The sequence below is a fragment of the Sorex fumeus genome, unplaced genomic scaffold (assembly GCF_029834395.1).
Source record: "Sorex fumeus unplaced genomic scaffold, SorFum_2.1 ptg000265l, whole genome shotgun sequence".
In the NCBI taxonomy this organism is placed as follows: Eukaryota; Metazoa; Chordata; class Mammalia; order Eulipotyphla; family Soricidae; genus Sorex; species Sorex fumeus.
Window position 1 is genome coordinate 26,857,183 of NW_026606322.1, and position 26,172 is coordinate 26,883,354.

The 26,172-nt window shown below is 47.5% G+C and overlaps 1 protein-coding gene across 1 annotated transcript; it reads right to left on the minus strand.

The window, feature by feature from the left end:
• Positions 1-16,283: 16,283 nt before the first annotated feature.
• Positions 16,284-26,172, minus strand: SMIM11 (small integral membrane protein 11). The gene is made up of 5 exons (XM_056109416.1): positions 26,074-26,172; positions 22,556-22,630; positions 21,931-22,023; positions 18,292-18,473; positions 16,284-16,476 (listed from the first exon to the last, which is right to left on the minus strand). Exons 3-4 carry the CDS (start codon positions 21,940-21,942, stop codon positions 18,306-18,308), a joined length of 180 nt encoding a protein of 59 aa, XP_055965391.1. The 5' UTR covers positions 21,943-22,023; positions 22,556-22,630; positions 26,074-26,172; the 3' UTR covers positions 16,284-16,476; positions 18,292-18,305.

Here is a 26,172-nt window from a genome sequence, read left to right on the forward strand (position 1 = left end):
TGGGGCCTGCTCGAGGCAATCGACGATTAACAGGATGATGAAATGAAATGAAAAATTTAAGGAAAGTTCTGGATTTTCTTTTCTTTCTTTTTAAAATACTGGGCAATAATAAAAGTGGACACAACTTAAGGGTGGGATCCACCTGTGGAAAGACTGAATGTGGGAAATGCTTTGTTCAATCTGAAAAATTTTTTTTCCTTAGCATACCAATCTTTACACACACACACACACACACACACACACACACACACACGCACTTTCTTTTCAGGAGCAATTAAATTTGTTTATATCTCCAATGGAGACGTTACTGGGCCCGCTCGAGCAAATCGACGATCAACGGGAGGGCCTTTACCTTTACCTTATATTGTATTATCAAAAGGGCTGGAGCGATAGCACGGCGGGTAGGGTGTTTGCCTTGCATGTGGTCGACATGGGTTTGGTTCCTCCATCCCTCTCGGAGAGCCCAGCAAGCTACTGAGAGTACCTCACCTGCACGGCAGAGCCTGGCAAGCTCCCTGTGGTGTATCTGATATGCCAAAACCAGTAACAACAAGTCTCACAATTTGTTGTGAGACGTTACTGTTGCCCGCTTGAGCAAATCAAACAAAGGGAGGACAGTGCTACAGGACAGAGTTACAACTCAAGATACTTTGATTAAAGGAAACTTTGCTCTTTGGCATTTTAAGACCACTGTAACATTTTAAGAAACTAATGATACACTTTTTTTCCAAGAGGGTGGATGGGGAGGAGGGTGGACAGGACCCTAGTCTCTGGGAGCACTTAGGAGAGGCACATAGTGTGAAACAGTGTAGAGGGATGCACAGCCCCTTCACATGTACAGAGCCTTCTAGAAGATTTCAGCACATCAGTGTCCAGTTATCCAGCTAATGGTCCATCCTGACATCTCTAGCCATCCCCTCCACCATAGGACCAAGAGACACTTTGAACTATGGTGACATCCTTTAGAGCCCAGAAATAAAGAGGGTCCTTTAGAGCCAGATGCCCCCTGACTGACCTTGTCCACCCAAGAAAGGTCCAGCACCATTCCCCTGGAGTTGCACCCAATGGTGCCAATCAAGGTAGCTACCAACTCGGGAGGCACATGTGTCTTCCATTTGTGATTGCTTCGCACACACACACACACACACACACGCACGCACGCACACACACACACACACACACGCACGCACGCACACACATCATTTTCACATACACAACCTCATTTAGTTCAGAAAACTGCCCTCAATCTACACAGGACACAAATCATTTAGCAGATGGAAACAGTGGATCTGGTGGTCATGGACATCTGCAAGGGGCGTGTTCACCCTGAAGGAAGCATAATCCACATCTTCCTACTAGGATGTCCTCACACCCATCTCTAGCTGGTTTTGGGAGGAGTGGAGACTTCGACTTACATGAGATTTAAGCCAAATAGCAACCCATTCCCCCACGACCCCACACCGTCATACCAAGAAGTATGACACAGTAGGAGCTCAGGGCTAATATGACAGATCTCTTGTACATAGGCCAGTAGACAGGTGAGGCCCTGGCAATGTGGACAATAAGTCATTGTGTCCCAAAACCACAGAGACAGAAATCAATTCAAGAAGACTAGAGGCCCACTGAGTTGGAGAAACTAAGGCTACTAGAATTAGTTTCTGTCCAAAAGGAGAAGTTCCAAGGACATAAATAAAGGCAGAGAAATAGCCCAGTTCTACAATTAATCTCCAAAAGAACACGATGCCATTGGCTTTTCCCAGGTGGAGCAGCCTGGGCTGAAACTCTGGACTCTTCTCAGAATGTGAGCAGGTAGACTCCCCTTTCTGCCTAAAGCATCCTGCATCCACACTCAACACTATTGGACATTAAAAAAAGCCCAGCTTCTTATGAAACTACCAAATCTGCCCAAGACACCAAATTGTTTCAGATCTATAGCTCCTGGACTGCACAGCCGCATACACAGTCATGCAGCAGCTCTAAATTTCACAGTTATGTCAGCCCAGTAGGATGACAGAAAATCTGATGGGGAAGTTGCATAGATGCCCACTAAGCTCAGCGAGCCTAAACAATAACATAGAAGGCTCAGCTAGCCCTAACCAGCACGACAGATTCTCAGATACTGACTAGTAACATCATCCTGAGATGTAACAATGATCACAAATTGACTCATTGACCTACGTCTTGATAATTCCATTTGACTTTGTGTCATAACAAACAATGTAAAATAAATATTTGTACCTACAAGTAGGCAGATCAGGATGATGGGTGGAAATCTGGAAACACTTGTGAAAGGAAGATCATGTTGGTGGTGGGACTGGTGATGGAACATTTAATAACTGAGACAACTGTGTGAACAACTTGATAAATCTTTGATAAATCTTGGTGTGATAAGAAAAGAAAAAAGAAACAAAGGCAGTGATAAGAATATAAAAGGCCAGGGATGGAGTGATAGAACACAGTGGAGGACTCTTGCCTCGGAAGTAGCCAACCTGGGTTTGATCTGTGGTATCTCATATGGTTACCCAAACACCACCAGGAGTGATGCCTGAGCAAAGAGCCAGGAGTAAGCCTTGAGCAACATGGGGCATGGCCCAAAAACAAATGCACAAAAATAAAAGAATATTAAAAGTCACTGGAAGTTCCCAGACCCTTGACAACATGCTAGGAAGAGATTCTTATCTACATAGAAACTGCTAAAGGTGTGTGTGTGTGTGTGTGTGTGTGTGTGTGTGTGTGTGTGAAAACCCTATAAGACTAACTTTGCAGAAGCAAATAAGGAGTGTTTTATATCTTGAGGATCCACCTGCATCTCAACTTGAAGTGTTGGAAAAGCACATCCCAGCATCTCAACTTGAGATGCATATTCCTAGGTTCGGCCTTGAATGTGTTGCTCTCCCCATCCCGTTTCCTGAATAAAGATACTTTGCTTCACTATTTGTCTCCTTCTTGAAATTCTTTTCTGCAAAGATTAGACAGCGAACTTGGGGACCTAGGGGCCTTGGAAGATCAGTACTGACTTTCTTTTTGGGAGCAAGTTGTCAATCTAGCCTGAGATTATGTCTACCCAAGAACTCAGGGTGTGGGAACTCACTTCTAAGCCATGATGGTCAAGTGGACCTTGGACACAGCCTGATGGCTGCCTTGTGAGACTAGTGGCATGTAGACAGTCATGCAAGTCATAATCTTCTCCTCCATGCACTTTCCCAAGGGGGATCAAGCTGGAAGGAGTCAGCACTCCCCTTTCAAGCTACTTCCTACCCGCCTTCTCTTCCTTTATGTCAATTTAGTCACCTGCAATAGACAAAGTGAGACAGTCAGGAGTCAGCTGACTTGCAGCCACCCAGGAGACTTGAGGCTTTGGGGACAGCCCATTCTTCCACTGGTAACAGATCCATGATCATCATCGAAGAAAAGTCCTAGCATTTGATTCCATGGATCTTAGACTGGTTTCCTTCCATATCCTTAAATTACCTCATGGCCCACAGTGGATGCTAAAAAAGATCACTGCATTCACATTCCAGACAGCATCAAAGAAAAGAAGGGTTCATCTGTTCCTTTGAAGGGACCTTCCAGGAAATTCTACACCACATTCCCATTGAATTCTTGCTGGTCAAACTTGTGCCCTAGGGAAACTGGGAAGGTATTTTAATTTTGGGTTGCAAAGTGGGGCTTCCAGTGCTAGAGAGAAGGGGACAGAAATATTGAGCTGTCTTGCAAGTACCTCATAGGACTGAGTGGGTGAATTTGGCACCAGAGAATCTTGTGTGGGGAGAGTATTTTTTGTTTTTCTTTTTGGGTCACATCCAGCGATGCACAGCGATGCACTCTTGGTTCATGCACTCAGGAATTATTCCTTTCCATGCTCGGGGGACCATATGGGATGCTGGGAATCGAACCCGGGTCACGCCGCGTGCAAGGCAAATGCCCCACCTGCTGTGCTATCCAGCCCCGGGGAGAGTATGTTTTGAGTTTCTTCTCTGTGAAGTCCACAGACTGGCTGGAGAGTGGGGATCAAGTGGGTCCTGGTTGTGTTCTTGAACAATCTATCTAACCACCTGTAGCCACTCATTGTATGAACCCATCCCAACAATTTAAGAATCCGCTCTCTAGCACCCCACATCCCGGCTCTAAGAACTCCAGCTGGTGGCGCACCATCTCCCCCTAGTGGTCACCTGAGTATAGGAAACGGAACTAGAACACTGCCTATGGACAGAAAACGCAATTTCACTGTGACCAGTTACTGAATGGTAGAACACTGAAAACTTTCCCTCAGGCACAAGACCATGTCAACCACTCACGCCACTACTATTAAGAGACATTAAAGGCATCCAGATTGGAAAGAAGTTAAATTCTCACTATTTCAGATGACATGATTCTGTACTTAGAACAACCTGAAGACTCTACCAAATAAGCTCCTAGAGACTCCTGATCTTGGCGCCCATCTCATCCTAAATCCAGGTCAGCTCAGCTGCTGGCTGGCCACCCTGGGACCTCCATCTTTCCCTGCAGGACCCCAGGTGTCTCCCAAGATGCCTGGAGAGAAGCAGTTTTGAGCGTCTGCCCTGCCCTCTTCACTCCTGACTGCGGCGCCCATCTCATCCTAAATCCAGGACCCCAGGTGTCTCCCGAGATGCCTGGAGAGAAGCAGTTTTGAGCGTTTGCCCTGCCCTCTTCACTCCTGACCGCGGTGCCCATCTCATCCCAAACCCAGGGTTCTGTAGAGGCGTGGCCTCCTCAAAAGTGGGCGTGGCCTCAAAAGTGGGCGTGGCTTATTTTCCAGTGGGCGGGCGGGCGGCCACTTATGTGGCCGCAGGTTGTTTTCCCATACTAAGGAACCTAGTCTCCAAGGAATCTAGTTCCCAACCTACTCAGCAATATGAAGAAACAAAGAAAATCCCCAACACAAGGGGAGAACAACGAAAACAATCTAGAACATTCTGTCAATACAGCTCACCTAAGGGACCTCTCTGACATAGAATTCAGATACGAACTCATGAAGATGTTCAATCAACTCAATGAAACAGTCAGATAGACAGCCAGTAACACCACAGAAAAAATCGACAAATTACGAGAAGAAATGAGAGTAGAAATGTCACGATTAAAAGATTCCATAGATGAAGTGAGAAACTCAGTTTCTTCTCTTAAAAATAGAATGACCGCAGCTGAAGAGAGAATCAGTGAGCTGGAAGATCAGCTGCACCAAGCAAACACGCAACAACAAACAGTGGCAAGGGACCTCAAAATGGCTCTACAGAGAATCAGAGTCCTCGCAGATGATTCCAAGAGGAACAATATTAGAATCATGGGACTACCTGAAGCTCAGGGAAACAATCCCAATGAAAAAAACACTGTCAAACAAATCATTGCTGAAAACTTCCCAGAGCTGCACAATGCAGCCATTCAGGTTCAAGGAGCCCGAAGGGTGCCAGTTAAAAGAGACCTGAACAAAAACACTCCAAGACATATCATAGTTAGAATGATCGATACTGCTGATAGAGACACAATACTGCAAGCAGCAAGAGCAAAGAAGGAAATCACATACAAAGGAGCACCCCGTAGATTCACAGCAGACCTATCAGAGGAAACCCTACAAGCCCGAAGGCAGTGGCGAGATATAGTCCAAAAACTCACTGAAATGAATGCTTCACCAAGAATACTCTACCCGGCTAAACTCTCCCTCAAAATCGAAGGAACAGTACACTATTTTCTAGATAAACAGCAGCTCAGGAACTTCATAGACTCAAAACCAAACCTAAAGCAAGGCCTAAAGGGGCTACTATAAGAAAAGACAAAACCTACAACCACAACACACCCGCACAGAAAGATAACACAAAACCCCATAACCATTCTCTCTCTCAATGTCAACGGTCTAAATTCACCAGTTAAGAGACACAGAGTGGCAAAATGGATACAGAGACAGAACCCAACATTCTGCTGCCTACAAGAAACTCATCTCAATAGCCAGAGCAAACACAGACTCAAAGTCAAAGGATGGAAAACAATCCTGCAAGCACACAACTCCCTCAAAAAAGCTGGGGTGGCCATACTAGTATCCGACAACATTAATTTCACGTTGAAAAAGATTAGAAGGGACAGTGAAGGGTATTTTCTCTTCATCAAGGGATACGTACAACAGGAAGAAATCACACTCTTAAATGTATACGCACCTAATGAGGGAACAGCTAAACATTTAAAAAAACTGCTAACAGATTTTAAGGAGGACATCACTACCAACACAATAGTACTTGGAGACTTCAACATCGCCTTATCACCTCTGGATAGATCAACAAGAACAAAACCAAGCAAGGAATTACTGGCTTTGAAAGAAGTAATAGAAGAGAAAGGGCTTATGGACCTATACAGGGCTTTACACCCCAAAAAGAAAGAATACACATTCTTCTCCAGCACGCATGGAACATTTTCCAAAATCGACCATGTGCTAGGACACAAAACATACCTCAACAGAATCAAGAAGATAGAAATAGTATCAGCCATCTTTTCAGACCATGATGCACTGAGGATAGAAGTGAATCACACACAGACACGGAGAACCAAATCAAACACCTGGAAATTAAACAAGTCGATGCTGAACAACGAGTGGGTCAGGAACGAAGTCAAGGACGAAATCAAAAGATATCTGGAAACAAATGAGAATGAAACAAACTACCAGAACTTATGGGATGCAGCGAAAGCTGTATTAAGGGAAAAATTTATAGCTCTGCAAGCATATCTTAGGTCGGTAGAAACGATGCACATAAACAACTTGACCTCACAGCTCAAGACCTTAGAAAAGGATCAACAGAAAGAGCCTAAATCAGGCAGAAGGAAAGAGATCATAAAACTTAGAGCAGAAATCAATGATATGGAAACCAAAGAAACAATCTGAAAGATCAATGAAACCAAGAGCTGGTTCTTCGAGAAAATAAATAAGATAGATAAACCACTAGCAACACTCACAAAGAAACAGAGAGAGAGAGCCCTAATAAATCGAATCAGAAATAAGAATGGGGATATCACAACAGAAACTAAAGAAATTCAAGAGATCATCAGAGACTACTTTGAAAGTCTCTATGCCACGAAACACGAGAACCTGGAAGAAATGGATAAATTCCTGGATTCCTACCATCTCCCAAAGCTGAATCAAGAAGATATAGAGTACCTGAATAGACCTATTCACATCAAGGAAATTGAAACTGTAATCAAAAGTCTTCCCAAAAACAAAAGCCCAGGCCCAGACGGATTTACTAGCGAATTTTTCCAAACATTTAAAGAGGACCTATTGCCAGTTCTTCTCAAGCTTTTCCAGGAAATTGAAAAAACAGAAACTCTCCTAAACAGCTTCTATGAAGCCCATATCTCTCTAATACCAAAAGGAAACAAAGACACCACAAGAAAAGACACCACAAGAAAACTACAGGCCAATATCCCTGATGAACATGGATGCGAAGATTCTCAACAAAATACTAGCCAATAGAATTCAACAACTCATCAAAAAGATCATACATCATGACCAAGTGGGATTCATCCCAGGGATGCAAGGATGGTTCAACATTCGGAAATCAATCAACATAATGTTGGGTAACATTGCTTTGTCCTTCAGCAAGAAGCTTAGATTTATCTGGTTACACCCATTAATCTGGTTACACCCATCAATCTGGTTACACCCACCACAGTGCTCCAGAGGCACTTCCACTTCCATTGTGTTTACATGTAAACATGTAAACAGTCTTCCCTATGCTCTCCTTCCCACCCAGTTAATCAGCTTTCCCCTTAATCAGACTTTGTTAATTTGTAAGATCAGTTTCCCAGAAATCTATGATTTTATATATATGAGTGAAATATTGCCTTTCTCCTCTCCTTATGCCTTATGAATAGTTTACCTTAAAGTAATATCCTTTTTGTATAGATACAGGAAGACCGTTAACATTATGCTTTGTAATTTAGGATTTGATTGGCCTTGAATATTATTCACTCCCGGGCATCTTTCTCGACTTAAGCCTCAGTTGCCCTTAGTTCCTAACACCCCAAAGCAGGGTCCCGACGAGGGACTGAATGGACCCAGGGCAAGCGGTGAGCAACCCTGGCAGCGAAATGGGCCAGGCCAAAGTGCCACGATTCTTAACTATAAGTTAAGAGTTTGATCATAGACAAATGCTGTCATGATCCAAAGGTAACGACAAGACTAGGATCCTGCCAGGGGTGGGAAAGACTATCTGGCCTGAGCACCGTAGTCTGAGATCGAGATGGCCCTAGGAGAGCAATTCTATAAGTTTAAGATATTTCTTACTGTATCCATGCAAAATGATTTATATTATATTCTTATAAGCTTGTCTGACAAGGAGAGGAGAGGCACTCCCATGGGATTATGCTCTAGGGTGGGTCCTCCTGCATTATGCTCTAGGGTGGGTCCTCCTGCTGAGGAAGGATCTGTCCTAGGAGTGGTCTTCCTTGAGGCCAAGATTTCTACCCCTGTTGATCTCCACCCCTATTGATTGTGACCACACCTATATGTAATTGTTTCCCCCATTCTCTTGGAGAGAGATATAAGGAGACTGTAGATTGTGCAGGGGGAGAGAGACAGAAGGAGAGATGAGGAGAGAATCAGAATAAACTACGACTGATACCTACCAGCCTGGCCCTCGTTCCTTCCTCTGCCTGACCATCGCCATCGACCTCCCTGGGGTGGGAGAAGGGTGAGACTACCGAACGCGGGTGGCGGGAGAGATAGAGCCACTGCCGCTGTGGGTGCCGTGCCCCCTCTTGTGTGAGTTTACACACATAATCCATCATATCAACAAAAGAAAAGATAAAAATCATATGATCATATCAATAGATGCAGAGAAAGCATTTGACAAGATCCAACACCCATTCATGATGAAAACCCTTGCCAAAATGGGGATAGAGGGGACTTTCCTCAATATAGTTAAAGCCATCTACCACAAACCTACAGCAAACATCATCCTCAATGGGGAAAAACTGAGACCTTTCCCCCTAAGGTCAGGGATGAGACAAAGATGCCCACTCTCTCCACTACTGTTCAATATAGTACTGGAAGTACTTGCAATAGCGATTAGGCAAGAAAAAGATATTAAGGGCATCCAGATAGGGAAAGAAGAAATTAAGCTCTCACTATTCGCAGATGATATGATACTATACTTAGAGAACCCTAAAACCTCTACCAAGAAACTCCTAGAAACAACAGGCTTGTATAGTAAAGTGGCAGGCTATAAAATCAATACCCAAAAATCCATGGCATTCCTATACGCAAATAGTGAAAGAGAAGAAAGTGACATCAAGAAAACAATCCCATTCACAATTGTGCCCCAGAAAATCAAGTACCTAGGAATCAACTTAACTAAGGAAGTAAAGGACCTGTACAAAGAAAACTACAAAAGCTACTTCAGGAAATAAAAGAGGACACGAGGAAATGGAAAAATATCCCCTGTTCATGGATGGGGAGAATAAACATAATCAAAATGGCAATACTTCCCAAAGCACTGTACAAATTCAATGCAGTCCCTATAAGGATACCCATGACATTCTTCAAAGAAATGGAGCAAACACTCCTGAAATTTATATGGAACAATAAGCCCCCACGAATAGCTAAAGCAATTCTTGGGAAAAAGAAAATGGGAGGAATCAACCTCCCTAACTTCAAACTCTACTACAAGGCAGTAATAATTAAAACAGCATGGTACTGGAACAAAAGCAGAGCTGCAGACCGATGGAACAGAGTTGAATATACTGACATTTCCTCCCAAACATATAATCATCTAATCTTTGATAAGGGGGCAAGAAAATTGAAATGGAGCAGGGAAAGCCTGTTTAATAAACTGTGCTGGCAAAACTGGACGGCTACATGCAAAAAAGTGGGCTCAGATCTCTGCCTAACACCATGCACAAAAGTAAGATCAAAATGGATTTATGACCTCAACATCAGACCAGAATCCATAATGTTTATTGAAGACAAAGTCGGCAACACTCTCCATGATATTGAAGCTAATGGTATCTTCAAAGATGTCACGCCACTGGCCGAGCAAGTGAAAACAGAGATAGACAAATGGGACTATCTTAAACTAAGAAGCTTCTGCTCCTCAAAAGAAACAGTGACCAAAATACAAAGACAGCCTACAGAATGGGAAAGGATATTCACCAAATACACATCCGACAAGGGGTTGATATCAAGGATATACAAGGTACTGGTTAAACTCCACAAGCAGAAATCACCCAACCCCATCAAAAAATGGGGCGAGGAAATGAACAGAAACTTTCGCAAAGAAGAAATTCGAATGGCAAAAAGGCACATGAGAAAATGCTCTACATCACTAATCATCAGACAGATGCAGATCAAAACCACAATGAGATATCATTTCACACCACAGAGACTGGCCCACATCCACAAGAACAAAAGCAACCAATGCTGGCGCGGATGTGGCGAGAAAGGGACCCTCCTTCACTGCTGGTGGGAATGCCGGCTGGTCCAACCCTTTTGGAAAACACTATGGACGATTCTCAAAAAATTAGAATTTGATCTGCCATTTGACCCAGCTATAGCACTCCTGGGAATATATCCCAGAGAGGCAAAAAGGTATAGTCGAAGTGACATCTGCAATTGTTTGTTCATTGCAGCACTCTTTACAATAGCCAGAATCTGGAAAAAACCTGAGTGCCCAAGAGCAGATGACTGGTTAAAGAAACTTTGGTACATTTACACAATGGAGTACTATGTAGCTGTTAGAAAAGATGAAGTTATGAAATTTACATACAAGTGGTACTACATGGAAAGTATCATGTTAAGAGAAATGAGTCAGAAAGAGCGGGATAGACACAGAAAGATTGCATTCATCTGGGGAACATAAAGCAACAAAAAGGGAGACTAACACCCAGGAATGGCTGAGATTAGTACCAGGAATTTTGCTCCATGACTGGAAGGCCAGCCACACGTGCTAGGTGAAAAGGAAGCTCAGATAGAGAAGAGAGCACCAAATAAAGGGTGTTGTGAGGACCCTCCCAGGGTGGGAGAAGCATGCTAAAAGTAGTCTATAGACCAAACATGATTGCCACTCAATGCCACTCTTGCAAAACTTAATCACTTAATCACTTAACTTCCCATTAGTCGGCGATTTGCTCAAGCGGGCGCCAGTAACGTCTCCATTTGTCCCTGTCGCGTGCTAGTGTAGCCCAATGGCATCTGTTCGCTCCGGGAACATAAAGGCCCTCCCGTTGATCGTCGATTTGCTGTTTGTTTCTTTACCGACGAAATGGCGTGTCGGATTTCGGAAGGGAGAACGTTGGGAATGACATATCCATCCTGTGGAATTTGGTATGTCGGCAAGTGGACATGGCTATCGAAGAGATTTGAGTAGAAGTCATGGATAATCTTCTCCATTGCCATTCTGGAGGATGTGATGGATCCATCAGGACGTCGGAGGGCAGTCATCTTGGTCTTGTAGTTGGCGAAGGACAGGTGGGCATTACGAATACTTTTCCCGGCTTCTGCCGCATCTACCAGTACTTCTGCTCTTCTCTCTTTGAGGTCTTCCTTGATCGCATCTCTCACTGCTTTGCGAGCTTGGACGTTAGCTTGCGGTTGCCTGAGGCATGCGCCAAACCATGGTGGCGAATTAGCTCAAGAGTTTTCGAAGATAGGTGATTTTTTGTGACTATCTCTCTCTTGGCGTTCCTCGCACATTCATGGAGGTGCTGAACCAGTCGATCGTATTCCTCGTCAATGTTGTCAACAATGGCATCTTCCCATGTTGCCGCAATAGTACCAAAGAGTTCCCAGTTGGTGGTCATTCTGGGAGTTCTCTTTTTGAACTTTGCAGCCCTTTCTCCCCGCTCTGTGAAGTAGAATTTTGCACGAAGGAGACGGTGGTCCGATCCCGTTCGAAATTTTGGGACAACAGCGACATCGGTCAGGCAAAATCGTCGATTGAATATGATGTGGTCTATTTCATTGTGGAATCGTCTACCGGGAGACTCCCATGTCCATCGTTTAGATTCTGCCTTCTGGAACTGTAAGTTACCATGAATGGTCTTGGTCGATATGATGAACTCAGACAGTCTCTCACCCTGTTCGTTCCATTCTAGGCCATGGGTCCCGATGTGAAGTTCTTCAGCTGATCTTCTCTGTCCTATCTTGGCATTAAAATGACCCACAATGATCTTGTAGAAGGTGTGGTCTTCTTTATAGAACTTCTCTAGCTCCATGTAGAACTTCTCGATTTCTCTTTCATCATAATGAGATGTTGGTGCGTAGACAACGAAGATAGAAACTGTAGGCAGTGAGCCACATCTATTCAAATGTAAACGTCCGATTCGGGTTGTTAGGCATTCGAATGAATCAATGTTTTTGGCCAAGTTTGCGTGAACAAGGACACCGACGCCTCCAACACCTCTTTTATCGCATGTTCCGAGGAACAATTCTTCTCCAGTGTTGAAAACGGCATGGTGAGATTCGTGCCTTCTTGTCTCGGTCAGACCAATGATGTCGTACTTGATCATTCATGCTTGTACCATCAGATCCTCGATGGATGCATCTGATGCTAGCGTACGTGCATTGAAAGTACAGACGATCATTTTTGTCTTCCTTCGTTGTGGCAGCCTAGGTCGGCCTTGAGATTTTGTCGGCCTCTCCTTTATCATCCTTCTCAGTGCTGCCATGTCGGTGAAGCCTTCAGGGTCAGGTGAATGAGACCAGTTGCAGTTACTGGTTTTGGCATATCGAATACACAACGGATAGCTTGCCAGGCTCTTCCGTGCGGGCGGAATACTCTCGGTAGCTTGCCAGTCTTTCCGAGAGGGATAGAGGCTTTTGGGGCGACCTTTAATCACCCTTGTAGATGTTGCCATATTTGAACTCTATCATGACCAAACATGATTGCCACTCAATGCCTCTCTTGCAAAACACAGTACCCAAAAGAAGAGAGAGAGAACAAGGGGAATACCCTGCCACAGAGGCAGGATGGGACAGGGGGGATGGGGGGTGGGGGGAATGCTGGGACCCGTGGTGATGGATGATGGGCACTGGTGGAGGGATGGGCACTTGATCATTGTATAACTGAAACCCAAGCACAAAATTTGTAAGTCTATAACTGTACCTCATGGTGTTTCACTAATAAAAAAAGAAAAAAAATATTAGAATGAAAAAAATATATATATTTTTAAAAAGCGCCTAGAAATAAAGACTTGTATAGGAAAGTGGCAGGCTACAAAATCAATGCGCAGAATCCAGAGCTTCTCTGTATGCAAATAACGAAAGAGAGGGAAATTTAAAACAACAACAACCCCGTTCACAATTGTGCCTCAGAAAACCAAGTACTTGAAAATCAGATTAGCAGAAGAGGTGAAAGACTTATGCAAATAAAAGGTGTGCAATATATCTACACAATGGAATACTACACAGCTGTTTGGGAAAATGAGGTCATGAAATCTGCCATAAATGGATATACTTGAAGAGTATCATGCTGAGTGAAATGAGTCAGAAGGAGAGGGACAGACATAGAATGGCTGCATTCATTTGTGAGATATAAAAATAACATATGAAACTAACATCCAAGGTCAGGGAAAATGGGCCAGGAGGACTGGTGAATGGTGGGTCAATGGTGTGGGAGACGGAGGGTAGTTAAGCTGGAGGAGGGTCCATTATGACAATATTAGTTGGAGATAATCACTCTGGACAAGAAAGTGAGTGTTGGGACAGAAGTGGTAACACAGAGGATAGGGCATTTGCCTTGCATGCGGGTGACCCGGGTTCGATTCCCAGCCTCCCATGTGGTCCTCCCGAGCACCCCCAGGAGTAATTCCTGAGTTCAGAGCTAGGGGTAATCCCTGTGCATCGCTGGGTGTGACCCAAAAAGAAAAAGAAAGAAAGAAAGAAAGAAAGAAAGAAAGAAAGAAAGAAAGAAAAACTGAGTGTTGAAAGCAGGTAAAGGGATATAGATGATCATCTTTCAGCATCTGTATCACAAACCATAAAGCCTAAAATGAGAAAGAGAAAGAGAGAAGAGAGGTACCTGCCATAGAGGCAGGTTGGGGTGGCTTGAAGGGGTAGGAGGGAAACTCGGGACACTGGTGCTGGGAAATTTCACTGGTGGAGGGATGGGTGTTGGAACATTGTATAACAGGAACACAATCATGAACAACTTTGTAATGCTCTTTCTCATGGTGATACAATTTTTAAAAAGGTGTACAATATCAAACACTACAAAAATACATAAAAGAGGACACAAGAAAGTGGAAACACATCTTCTGTTTATGGAATGGAAGGATTGAAATGTCAAAATGAAAATCTTGCCCAAAGCACTATACAGATTTGATCCAGTCTCTTAGAAAAATACTCAAGACCTTTTAAAAGACATAGATCAAACACCATTGAAGTTTATGTGGAGTAATAATACCTCCTTCCACTCTTCCTGCCCTGCCACAAATAAATAAGGCATCACAGGAAAAAAGAGGGGAGAATTCTCTTTTCCCAACTTTAAACTATACTAAGAAGTGGTAGTAATCTAAACTGTGGCACTGGAATAAGGACAGATTCTCAGACCGATGCAATAGAACTGAGGGTACAGAAACAGGGCCTCAGGTACCTGGGCAGTTAATCTTGGGCAAAGGGACAAAAAACATGAAGTGGAGCAAGGAAAGTCTCTTCAAGAACTGGTGATGGGAAAACCAATCACACGCAAACAAAATCAGGCCCCTTTCTAGCACCATGCACAAAAGTCAAGTCAAAACGGATTAAAAACCTTGACATTAGACCCAGGTCCATAAATTATACTGACAAAAACATAGGTATAACAATTCATCACACTCAATCTAGAGGCATCTTCAATGATTCAGTGCCATTAGCCAAGCTAACTGAAGCAACGATGAACAGATAGGACTACATCAAACTAAGAAGTTTCTGCACCACAAAAGAAATAGTGACCCAAAGAGAAAGATCCCACAGAGTGGGAGAGAGTATTTACCCACCACTCATCTTATAAAAGGTTAATATCCAAGACACACAGAGCACTGGTACAACTTTACAAGAAAAGGAAAACCAGCCCAATCATAAAATGTGGGGAAGAGCTGAATAGAAATGTCCTCAATGAAGATATACAGATGACATAAAGGTATATGAAAAAAATTCTCTGCATCTTTTATCAGTAGGGAAATTCCAAATCAAAAAAGCAACAAGCTATCACCTACCACAGAGCAAAACATCACAAAACAAAAAGTGTTGGCATGATGGGCACGCATCACAAAACAAAAAGTGTTGGCATGAAAGTGGGGGAAAACGGACCCTCATTCACTGATGGCAGGCATGCTGACTGGCCTAGCACTTTTGGAAAACACAATGACTGTTTCTCAAAAATCAAGGAATTGAGCTGTCACCTGACCCAGCAACTCCAATTCTCGGCATTTTCCCCAAGGGCCCTAAGACTCTACTCAGAGAAGACACCTGCGCCCTCATGTTCAGCACTATTCACAATAGCCTAGATATGGAACCAACCAAGTGTCCAAAAATAGATAACTGGGGAAAGAAACAATGGTATATATACACAATGGGGTACTAGTCGGCTAAAAGAAGAGATGAAATCATCCCATCTGCTGCTCCATGGATGGATCTGGAGAGTATCATGCTTAGTGAAATCAGGAGAAGGACAGACACAGGACGATCACTCTCATATGTGGGATATAAAGACACCAAGTCAGGGGATATCAAATGCCCCAAGGCAGCCGAAACTGAGAACTGGTCCTCAGTAGGGGACATATCACTATAAGAAGTGTGGAGGGGACACTGGGACAATGGTGGAGGGGTAGGGTGTATTTCTGGAATGATCTATTTCAGAAGCCCAGTCATAAATAGTATTGTAAACTGTGGTGAAAATAAAACAAAATTTGAAAGAAAAGAAAAACACAAAAAACAGTTGGGTCCAATCCTAGGCTATCCTCTATCAAGCTGTTCCAGGAGCTGGCTAGATGGGCTCCAAGTTCCAAAACTTGAGTTTTCAATCTCCAAGTCTAGAATGCACCTGTGCTAAAAATGAATATGAGCGCCCACCAGATTGGCTCGTTCAGGTCTGCCTTGGAGGAGAAAGAAAGGAAAGGGAAGGGACAGAAAGAAGAGGGAGTGGGGGAGGGAGAGAGAGAGAGAGAGAGACAGAGAGACAGACAGACAGACAGATAGACAGACACAGAGACACAGAGAGAGAGAGAGAGAAAGGGAAAGAGAAAGAGAAGAGAGGCCAAGAAGAAGAGGCGTTCACCCTTTCCCCAAAGACCAGAGACAGCCTTTGTACAAAGGTATTTTACTTTAATAAAAATACCAGCTCTTTTATGATCATACAAAACTTCTCATCATTTGAAGTTAAAACTCTGGGTTTGGAGTTTGTCCTCGGACACACAGTTGATAATTTGATAATTAAGTCTCTCTCCTTTTCCTGCTCTGCTGGGGCCCATCCACCCGTGCTGATATTTCGATAGCCAGATCTAGAAAGGAAATGCCAAAGGGACAAAGTTTGGTTAAAACAATTCCTGTCCTGGCTGAGCATGAATCCGTGTGTTGGGTCATGTCCAGGTTAGCAACAGAGGGGCTGGAGATATAGCATGGGGTTAAGCCCTTAACCTTGCACGTGCTGGCCCTGATTCCAAATCCCCAGCATCAACCCAGGGGGTCCCCTGAGCACTGCTGGGTAGATGCCTGAGCACAGAGCCCTGAGCACCACTGGATACAGCCATCCCTCCCTATCCCCGCCACAGGAAGGAGATCCAAGATGAGGCTAGGAAGGAAGGCGCTTTAACCTCCACCCTGTCCTTTCAGAGTCCCTTCCAGCTCAGCGTGGGGCCTGGGGGCCTCCTGCCACCTTCCCTGGTGTGTGCCTGGTGTGGAAAGATGCTCTGCTCCCGTCACGCAGTTCAACACCCCAACCTGAAGCCCTTTGCAGCGAAAGCCACTTCCCTTTTCCTCTCCCATTTCTAGCTGTTTTCTCCCCCACAACACCCCCTCACCCCCTACCTAGTCTGCTCCTTTCAGCCAATAGAACACTGGGGGGGGGGGGAAGGTGAGGGGTCTGGAGATAGCTCAAAGGGCTAAAGCACATGCTGCGATATGCAAGGCCCTGAGTTTGATCCCTGCCTGGCACACTGTGGGCCCCCAGTGCTGAGTGCAGGAGGCATCACAGTCACTGGCCTGAGCTGTCAAACATTAAGTCCGTTGGCTAGGAATGGCCAGGAAGGGCCCCTGGATTTCCGGAGCGGTGCTGGGGATGCCCTCTTCCTAACACCCCTGCCCCAAAAGATAATCAGCAGCTTTTTGTTTGGGGACCAAACTGGGCAGTGCTCAGGGCTGACTCCTTCCTGACTCTGTGCTCAGAGATCACTCCTGGTGGGGCTCAGGGAACCCTAGGAGGTGCCAGTGATGGAACTGTGGCCGATCAGGTGCAAGGCCAGCACCTTCCCCTCTTTCCTCTCTCTCCAGCCTCTCTCTCTCTCTCTCTCTCTCTCTCTCTCTCTCTCTCTCTCTCTCTCTCTTTATTTAATTTTATTTATTTATTTTTTTTTTTGCTTTTTGGGTCACACCCGGTGGTGCACAGGGGTTACTCCTGGTTCATACACTCAGGAATTACTCCTGGCAGTGCTCAGGGGACCATATGGGATGCTGGGGATCGAACCTGGGTCGGCTGTGTGCAAGGCAAACACCCTACCCACTATGCTATTGTTCCTGCCCCGTCTCAGTCTCTTTCCTAACTCTCTGTGTCTCTGTATCTCTGTCTCTTTCTGTGTCTCTGTCTCTGTCTCTCTCTTTTTTTGTGCTACACCAGTGATGCTCAGGGCTTACTCCCAGCTCTGCATTCAAGAATCACTCCTGGCAGGCTCAGGGGCACCTTCGGGGGTGCTGAGGACCACCACGTGCAAGGCAAGTGCCCTCCCCTCTGTGCCATCACTCCGGTCCCTCTTTTCCCTGGTGGGAACTTCCTGTAGCAAACCATTCTGCCGTCTGCCAGGTGCTGGCTCTGAGGGTCGCTGAGGGTTAACTCCCATGTTCCTCTCCCGGTGAGGCCAGGACCTCTGCCCCAGGACAGCAGAGGGGCCCCAGGACCCAGGACCCCCTCCCCACAGCCTCCCACCCCCTTCCCCCAGGGTCCTGCACAACTATGGGTGGGTGGGGGGTGTCTCTACTTTGCAGCTTCCACACAGTTCCCAGCCGGGCGCTGTGACAGGTGGGGAGCGCTGTGGGCCCACAGCCCACCTCCCCAGGGACCTGGTTATCCCCCCATCCCCCAGGCTGGTGGCCTCTCCGCGTACCTCCACATTGCCGCTCAGTCATCTTTCCTCCTCTCAGCCGGCTGCTTCTTGGCGGGCCCCAGGCTTTGCTCCTTGGCGTCCAGCCTTCTCCGCTGGTAGATCTTGACGCCCGCAAAGGCCAGGCAGAGGATGAGGGTCTTGGCCGCCAGGATGTACAGCAGCAGGGGCACGTGCTCCAGGACCTGAAATGCCACAAACCGGTGTGCTGGGTGCGAGTGTGCTCGGCCTGGATACGCTCACCAAGGTCCTGACGCCCACCTCGCTCCCGACCCACGAAGGCTCAGCCCGGATAGGTCCCTGGCGGCTGGGGCCCTGCTCCCAAGGCTAGAGGATATCCCTGCACAGGTCACAGCAGGGAGGCGGGGCCACTTGGGTCGGTCATTTCAATTTTTTTTTTCCTTTTTTTAGGGTCACACCCAGCGATGACAGGGGTTACTCCTGGCTCATGCACTCAGGAATTACTCCTGGCGGTGCTCAGGGGGACCATATGGGATGCCGGGAATCGAACCCATGCAAGGCACGCGCCCTACCCGCGTCATTTCACTTTTTGAGCTTCCCCTGCCCCCGCCCCATTTTTTTTTCTTGGAGGGAGTTTGCTTTTTGCCAAGGGAGGCTGGACCCCCACCTTCCTCCTGGTTCTCTGCCTAAGCCATGAGCCCCGAGCAGGCAAAGACAAAATAGCTCTAAAAATCAACACAGTAAATCTCTAAATGTGACTTTTTGCCATCCCCCCATGCCTGTCGCCTCCTGTCTGAGGTGGGCCACACTCAAGTCTGACTCCCGGCTCTGTGCTCAGGAATCACTGCTGGTGGGCTCAGGGGGCCCTCTGGGTAGGGAACCGGCAAATCGCTGCGTGCGAGACAAGTATCCTAACCCCTGTCCAATCTCTCCGGCCCCGAAAGTTTGTATTGAAAGCTGAGGCTGACTCCTTATGGATCAGCCAGGCTTGAAGAGAGGCACGTTTGTGGTAATGTTACTGGATCCCCCCTGGGGCCAAAAACGCCCCTTTGGTTGCTCTAACCCCTTAGGATTCTCTGGGCCAGCTGAGCACACACTAAGCATGAGCCTCCCTCTCCCAACTCCTGCCTTTCTGTGGATGAGGCTCCGGAGAGCTGTAACGGTGGAGCACACGTGTCTGTATCCCAGGTCCTGGGGCCCTCCCTCCCCCCCGTTCCAGATAGAAACCAGAAACTTCGCTTTCGCCCCTGCTGGAACACCATCCCTCACTGTGATGGGAACCAGCACCCAAGGTGCCACAGCCACGGGGTTCCGGTGTCTACTTGCTTTCTTCGAAGCCCTGCCAAGGAGGTGACAAGATGCCAGAGTTTGGGGACTGAGAAAGGGCAGAGGAGGGTGGCTGAGTTCAAGGATCCTTCAAGGGCTGAGGCGCAGGGTGGGAGGGCCGAGTCCCAGCCTCCTACTGGCATGTTTCAGCGGTGGAAAAATCATCCCTTGATTTCCTGCTAACAAGCCCCTCCGGGACCTCTCAAACCTTCAAGAAGGGGGGAGGACTGGATCTTACTGGGGTGTGTCAGGGCACCCACATTTTTCAAACACAGCCTGGACGTGACCCCCGAGTCCTTCCAAGACTGGCCCGGGGCAAGGTCCTTCCTTTGGGGGTGCAGCTCCGAAGCATCCCCAACTCTGGCAGTGCCAGGTGGGGTCCTAGAAACTGGGGAGGCTGGGAAACTATACACAAGGAGGTATCCTTATGACTGGCAAATCCGGGGTGCTGACCACTCCCCCCATCCCCCATGCGGAGAGTACCTGCTCTGTGCCTGGCTTGACACTTGTGGATAACAACTTCAGTCCGGGGGACTCTCTCCTCACACCCAAGTCGTGAGGAAAACGGGGTCATGCTCCCACCCTTGTCACTAGTCAGGGGGAGGGAAAGGTCACTTATGGGGCTTGGGGTGGGTGTGGTGCAGGCATATGGCTAGCAGATTTCTTTCCTGCCAGTCCCTGGCCAGCAATCCCCAGCCCACCCCCAATAGTCCACACCTCCTGCCCACTCCCAGCACTCCCCAGCTGAACTCAGGAACCCAATACCAGCTGAACAAATTCCCTCATGTTTCCAAAAGAGAAAACTTCAATGCCTGCTAGGCTCATCCCAGAGGACATTCACACAGGCCTCCTGGGGGTGGGTACCCGCCCCCCCAACCAGTTCTGTGCTCCAAAGAGCTGGGGGATACAAGAACAGACAACTGGTTAAAGAAACTGTGGTACATCTACACAGTGGAATACTATGCGGCTGTTAGGAGAGATGAAGTCATGAAATTTGCTAAGTGAAATGAGTATCATTTGCTAAGTGAAATGAATATCATGCTAAGTGAAATGAGCCAGAAAGAGAGGGACAGACATAGAAGGACTGCACTCATTTGTGGACTGTAAAATAAAATAACACGAGACGGACACCCAAGGACAGTAGATACAAGGACCAGGAAGTTTGCGCCATAGTTGGAAGCCTGCCTCATGAGCGGGTAGGGCGGGGGTGGGGGGAAGAAAGGAGCTGGGATAGAGAAGGGATCACTAAGTTAATGATGACTGGAGGGATCATTCAGGATGGGAGATGTGTACAGAATATAGATAAAGGACCAAACATGATGGCCTCTCAGTACTTGTATTGCAAACCATAATGCCCAAAAGGAGAGAGAGTATGGGGGAAATTGTCTGCCATAGAGGGAGTGGGAGGGTGGGAAAGGGGGGGTATACTGGGGACATTGGTGGGGGAGAATATGCACTGGTGGAGGGATGGGTGTTCAATCATTATGTGACTATAACGCAAACATGCAAGCTTGTAACTATATCGCACAGTGATTCAATACAATAAAAAATTAAAACAAACAAACAGGGGCTGGAGCAATAGCACGGCGGGTAGGGCGTTTGCCTTGCACGCAGCTGACCTAGGTTCGATTCCCAGCATCCCATATGGTCCCCCGAGCACCGCCAGGAGTAATTCCTGAGTGCATGAATCAGGAGTAACTCCTGTGCATTGCTGGGTGTGACCCAAAAAGAAACAAACAAACAAACAAACAAACAAACAAAGAGCTGGAGAGTGGGAGGGGAATGACCTCTCTGAGCTTCCAGATCCTGCTGCCAGATCTTTCCAGTTCTCTTTGCACTAAGAAACCAGTAGATGCAGCGAGGAAAATGCTTATAATCCCTGACGTGGAAGCACACAGGGAGATGGTAACTTGAGATTGCACGTGGCCATACAAGGGGAAAATAATCTGGAAGGAAGTACCATCAGGAGCGATCATATCTAGAGGGGGAGAGTAAACAGGCTCTTTGACTTATTTTCCTATTTTTCCAAGCAGCTGCAATGCAATTAGTTTTGTCGGGTGAGCTTTTTTATTGTTGGCTAGGAGGACTCAAAGGCCAGCTTGCTAAGGGTGTGGGGAATCACCTGGTACTTCCCAACTTGAATGAAGCCTAAAACATACAAATTAGGACCCTGATGGTACTAAAAAGGAGACTACTCAAGGAAAAGCCCATGATTCAGGATCATCCTATTCTTCTGAAATGAATGACCTGGGGTAATTTTTGTAAAGGGCAAATGATTTCTGTGATCTGAAGACAAACCAGAGTTACTCAGAGTAAAATTTTGCAATGATGGTATCACACCCAAGCCCTCCTCACCTTCCAGTTCATGCTGGACCCAGAAAGGCACTTCCGATGGGGCAGGGCCCCTCGGCACAGCACCCGAGGAAGAAGTGGGCAGGGCCCTCAGCTCTGGTGGGAGAGAAGAAATAGAAAAAGTATTAAACAAATGCTGACGATGAGAGAAATCTACTGTAATTGGGGAGTGTCACAGTCCTCAGCCAGGTGACCTAGAGCCTGGGGCGAGGGCAGCCGTGCCCCAAAGTGGCCGTGCCAGTCCTGGTCCATTCCTGTGGAAGCCCAGAGCTCAAGGGAGTCCCGTCCAGGAATGGAGTGTGTCTGTGGAGGCTTCAGACATGGGGAGAAGGAGTCAGTGATGGGAGAGCAAGGAGGTGGTGCAGGGAAGGCAACTCACACCTAGCATCCCCCCACTCAAAGTGAGCAAGAGGCAGGAGATGGGAGGAAGGAGGTGATAGGCCTCAGAGCTCCCCACCAGGTTTACTGGGAGCTTCCAGGACACCAGGTGGACTAACTCCTGGCTCTGTGCTCATGCCTGGCGGTGCTTGAGAAACCAGATCCAGTCTCAGGGATGGAACGGGGTCCTGTAACGTGCAAGGCAAATGCCTCACCCCGGTGCTCTCTCTCTGGGGACTGTGATGCGTACCCAAGAGTCAGAAGCCTGGAGCTCTGGATGAAGCTATGCACGCTGACGGGCCCTCTCAGGGGGCATCAGGACCATCTGAAAATGAAGAAAAGGCCGTCAACCATGTTGGTAGCTTTCAATCTTCTTCATACCTGCTGAAACAGGTATCGGTCCAAAGACCAGAGAGTGAAAACCAGTAAACTCGAAGGTCCAGAGTGCCTTTCCCCTGTGTCCAGAGACTTACACATATTCCCCACAGCATCCCAAGGTTGTGCCGAAGGGCATCAGGTGTGCACTTGCTCATTCTTCAGCTCTGGGGCACCCCTTAGTGCCTGCCCTCCAGAGAGGTGGAAATGAGTGTGACATGTTCCCTCCCGGCTGGGTCCCTGAGTGTCTTCCCAGCTGTCCTGCAATTAGAAGCATTTCCCGGAATGCAGAGCATTCCCTTGAACCTCACAACTCAGCAACTGGACAGAAACACCCACAAATTGGGCTTTATCCACACTTTCCTCCCAAAGCTTCTCGGTACCCAAGATTCCTTCTGACATCAGTTCAAGGTCATCCTATCTTGAAAACTGGCTGGCAGGTAGCCCAAGAGAGCCTAGGTTTTCTCCCTTGACTTTTTCAAAGTCAGATAAGCAACACAAAGGAAATGAAACCATAAAGCCGAAGGTGCCAAAGGCATCATGTTAAACAAACAAACAAACAAACAAAACCAGTCTGGTCGGTCTCTAAGGAGTGGCCTCTACGGACCAGCCGGAGGGAAGACACTCCTACGCCTACAGCTGGAATTTCCCTTGGATGGGTTGCTAGTAACATAGGAGTCTGAATTCTTTTCAGTCAGCACAAATAAATGATTGGGGCTGTAAGTTTTACTTTTACAACCCCTGCTTTCATTTGTGTTCCTACAGAGCAGGGAAGTTCTGAGGCCAGATGCCGACCTGGTGAGCTGCAGTATATAAAAAATCAAGATCCCCAAGGCTGAAGACAACAAACAGAATGCTTACAGAAGGAAAGTTCCCAACGCTTACAGAAGGAAAGCAGGACCATGGGCCTTAGACAAACTTAGACAAACTTAGACAAACTCCTAAGGTTTCATGGGGGTGACCTTGGGCAAGTCCATTGGCCTGGCGAAGCCTGAGCTCTTTCGTCTGCTAATTCCCCTTAGGAGATCAGACTCTGACACTCACCACCACGCTCAGCACCACATGGAAAGCACTAAATAAAGGTTAGCCATCATGATGATGCTAAGTATCTCTCCATCCATGGATGGGCAGGCCCAGCTGAAGGGCGTGAACCAGAGGCATCCAGGCAGAATGCACAGGTGACAAGACAGCGGGACATTGGGGAAAAGGAGGGGAGGCTCAGGGGAGCTGGGGATGAGACTTGGGGCGATTCATGAACAGATGTGTCCTCTTTTTTAAAAGTCACAATCCAAAGAACAATTTTGTGGCCCTGGAATGCCCAAGTCCTGGGTATCTCAGTTAAAACAGAATTGAAATGTAAAAAATGCACAGTGCAGGGGCTGGAGGGATAGTTCAGCAAGGAGAGCATTTGCCTTGTATGAGGATGACCAGGGTTTGATCCCCGGCATCCAGGAGGGTCCCCAAGCACCACCAGGAGTGACTTCTGAATGCAAAGGGGGGGGGGGGGAACTCCTGAACACTGCTGGGTTTGGCCCCAAAACAAAATGAAACAAAAAATCCCTATATAATGTAACAATAACATAATATAGTACAATGTAACCAAATGCAAAGTTCTGGAAGGGAAACGTTATTAAAGTCAATTTGCAATGGTAGTAAGGGGTGCAGGGAGGGTGGAAGAGGAGAATGCAGATCAAAGAGTTCCCAGCCCTCCTTTTCAGCCATTTCTGTAGCACCCTGCAGGCGATCCCAAATGAGAACAACTGAGAGGGCTAAAAATATCAGGCCTCCAGGACATCTGCTCACTTGACCCACTAGCTAAAGACAGAGGCAGCTGCACCTCAGGGCTGGACTGTGGAAGCCAAAAAAGGAGGCTGGGACAGTTCTCAGAGGCACCAAGTCTGCCATGAGCAGGCATTCTACCCCTGCCACTCAGGCTTAACTCGGAATTCCAAAGCAAAAGAGCAAGATGGAAGAGTTCTAATAATCCCTTTAGGGGCAAAAATACCCAGCTTGTTTTCTTCGCCAGATTTCCCCTAGAGAATAGAAAAACTAGCTTGATTGTTTGGGTTTAATCCACTGAAGGTGTCTGGCCCCTGTACTGTGCCCCATCACAATGGTTTCTCCTTGGTACACCCCCAAAAAACGCCTGGGCCAACAACCCCTTGGCTCCTGAGCTCACTCCAGCTGCTGGTGGGGCAGTGCCCTCTGTGGAGCCCTTCATGGGGTCTTTGCAAAGCGGCTCTCATCCCTCTCTCTATCCTTTCCCCCAACCCTTCCGCTCAATCGCCTGAAATACCACATTTCACTGTATAATTGTGCACGCGGCAGAACTGAAGCACCCCGGTTTTTAAATAATGTTGGCACGATTTTTTTTGTTGTTTGTTTTGGGGCCACACCCTGCGCTGCTCAGGGTGTACTCCAGACTCTGTGCTCAGAGATCACTCCTGGCATGGAGGGAGGACTATAGGAGATACTGGATATCCAAGCAGGGTGGGCCAAGGCCAAGGCAAGTGCCCGACCCGCTGGAATATCGCTCCAGTCCATGGGCAAACTTGAAAAGCCCCAATGCAATGGGTGCACCCCACCTTTTGGAGAAAAGAAAATCTGCAACTATTATTCGATAATAATGCGGTAGGAATAAGCGGAGAGAGGAAAGGGGACAGGGAAAGGAGGGCGGTGGTCCCAGGAGACCCCTGGATAGTACTTGATCATTCTCCGCTCTGCATTCCCAAGACACAGCGGGTTCTTCGGCCGCGAGGGGATGCGGCGGGCAAGGATGCAATCTGTTCTCTGCACAATCTTAACTTTCAAGAAACTCACCGCATCTCATCCCCGCTGCCCGGACTGGACAACTCAGCGCCCCTGGGATGCACGGGGCAGCGCGGGCGAGGGGCAGAGCGCGCTCCCCGCTGCACCCACCCATGCCCCGTTCCCGGGCAGCACCGTGCTTGCCTCGATCTGGGCCTCGGTTCCTCCGGAAACCCAGAAGACCGGGCAGAGCCCATTCCTCTTGGGACTCTGGCTCAGGAACAATTGCCGGGCTCAGAGCCGAGGTTGAACGACGTCCCAAGTCACTGCGTCCCCAGCCCCCTTGCGCGGGGGTCCAGGCAGCCGGGACCCCTCGTGGGGTTCATCTCTCCCCAAACCCCGCGGCCACGTACACACTAGCCAGCATCCAGCCCGATCCCCGCCTGCCAGGCGACACACGCTGTCCCCGCGCCAGGCACCCAAGGGACCCTAGCACCCAGCGGGGGTGCATTGGGGGACCCTCCCCGGTTCAGCACCCGGGAGCCCTTTCGAGGAGAACGTGCACTGCCCCGAGCTCCGAAGGGCTGTTGGGCTTCGGGTTAGGCTCCCGTGAGCCGAACTTACACACACCCGTCACCCACTTACACCCACTCCGGGTCGCGCAGGTTCCTTCCTGTGCCCCTTGAAGTCCAAACCACGACGCCCACAAGGCCGCGGAGAAAACTACAAGTCCCGAAATGCACC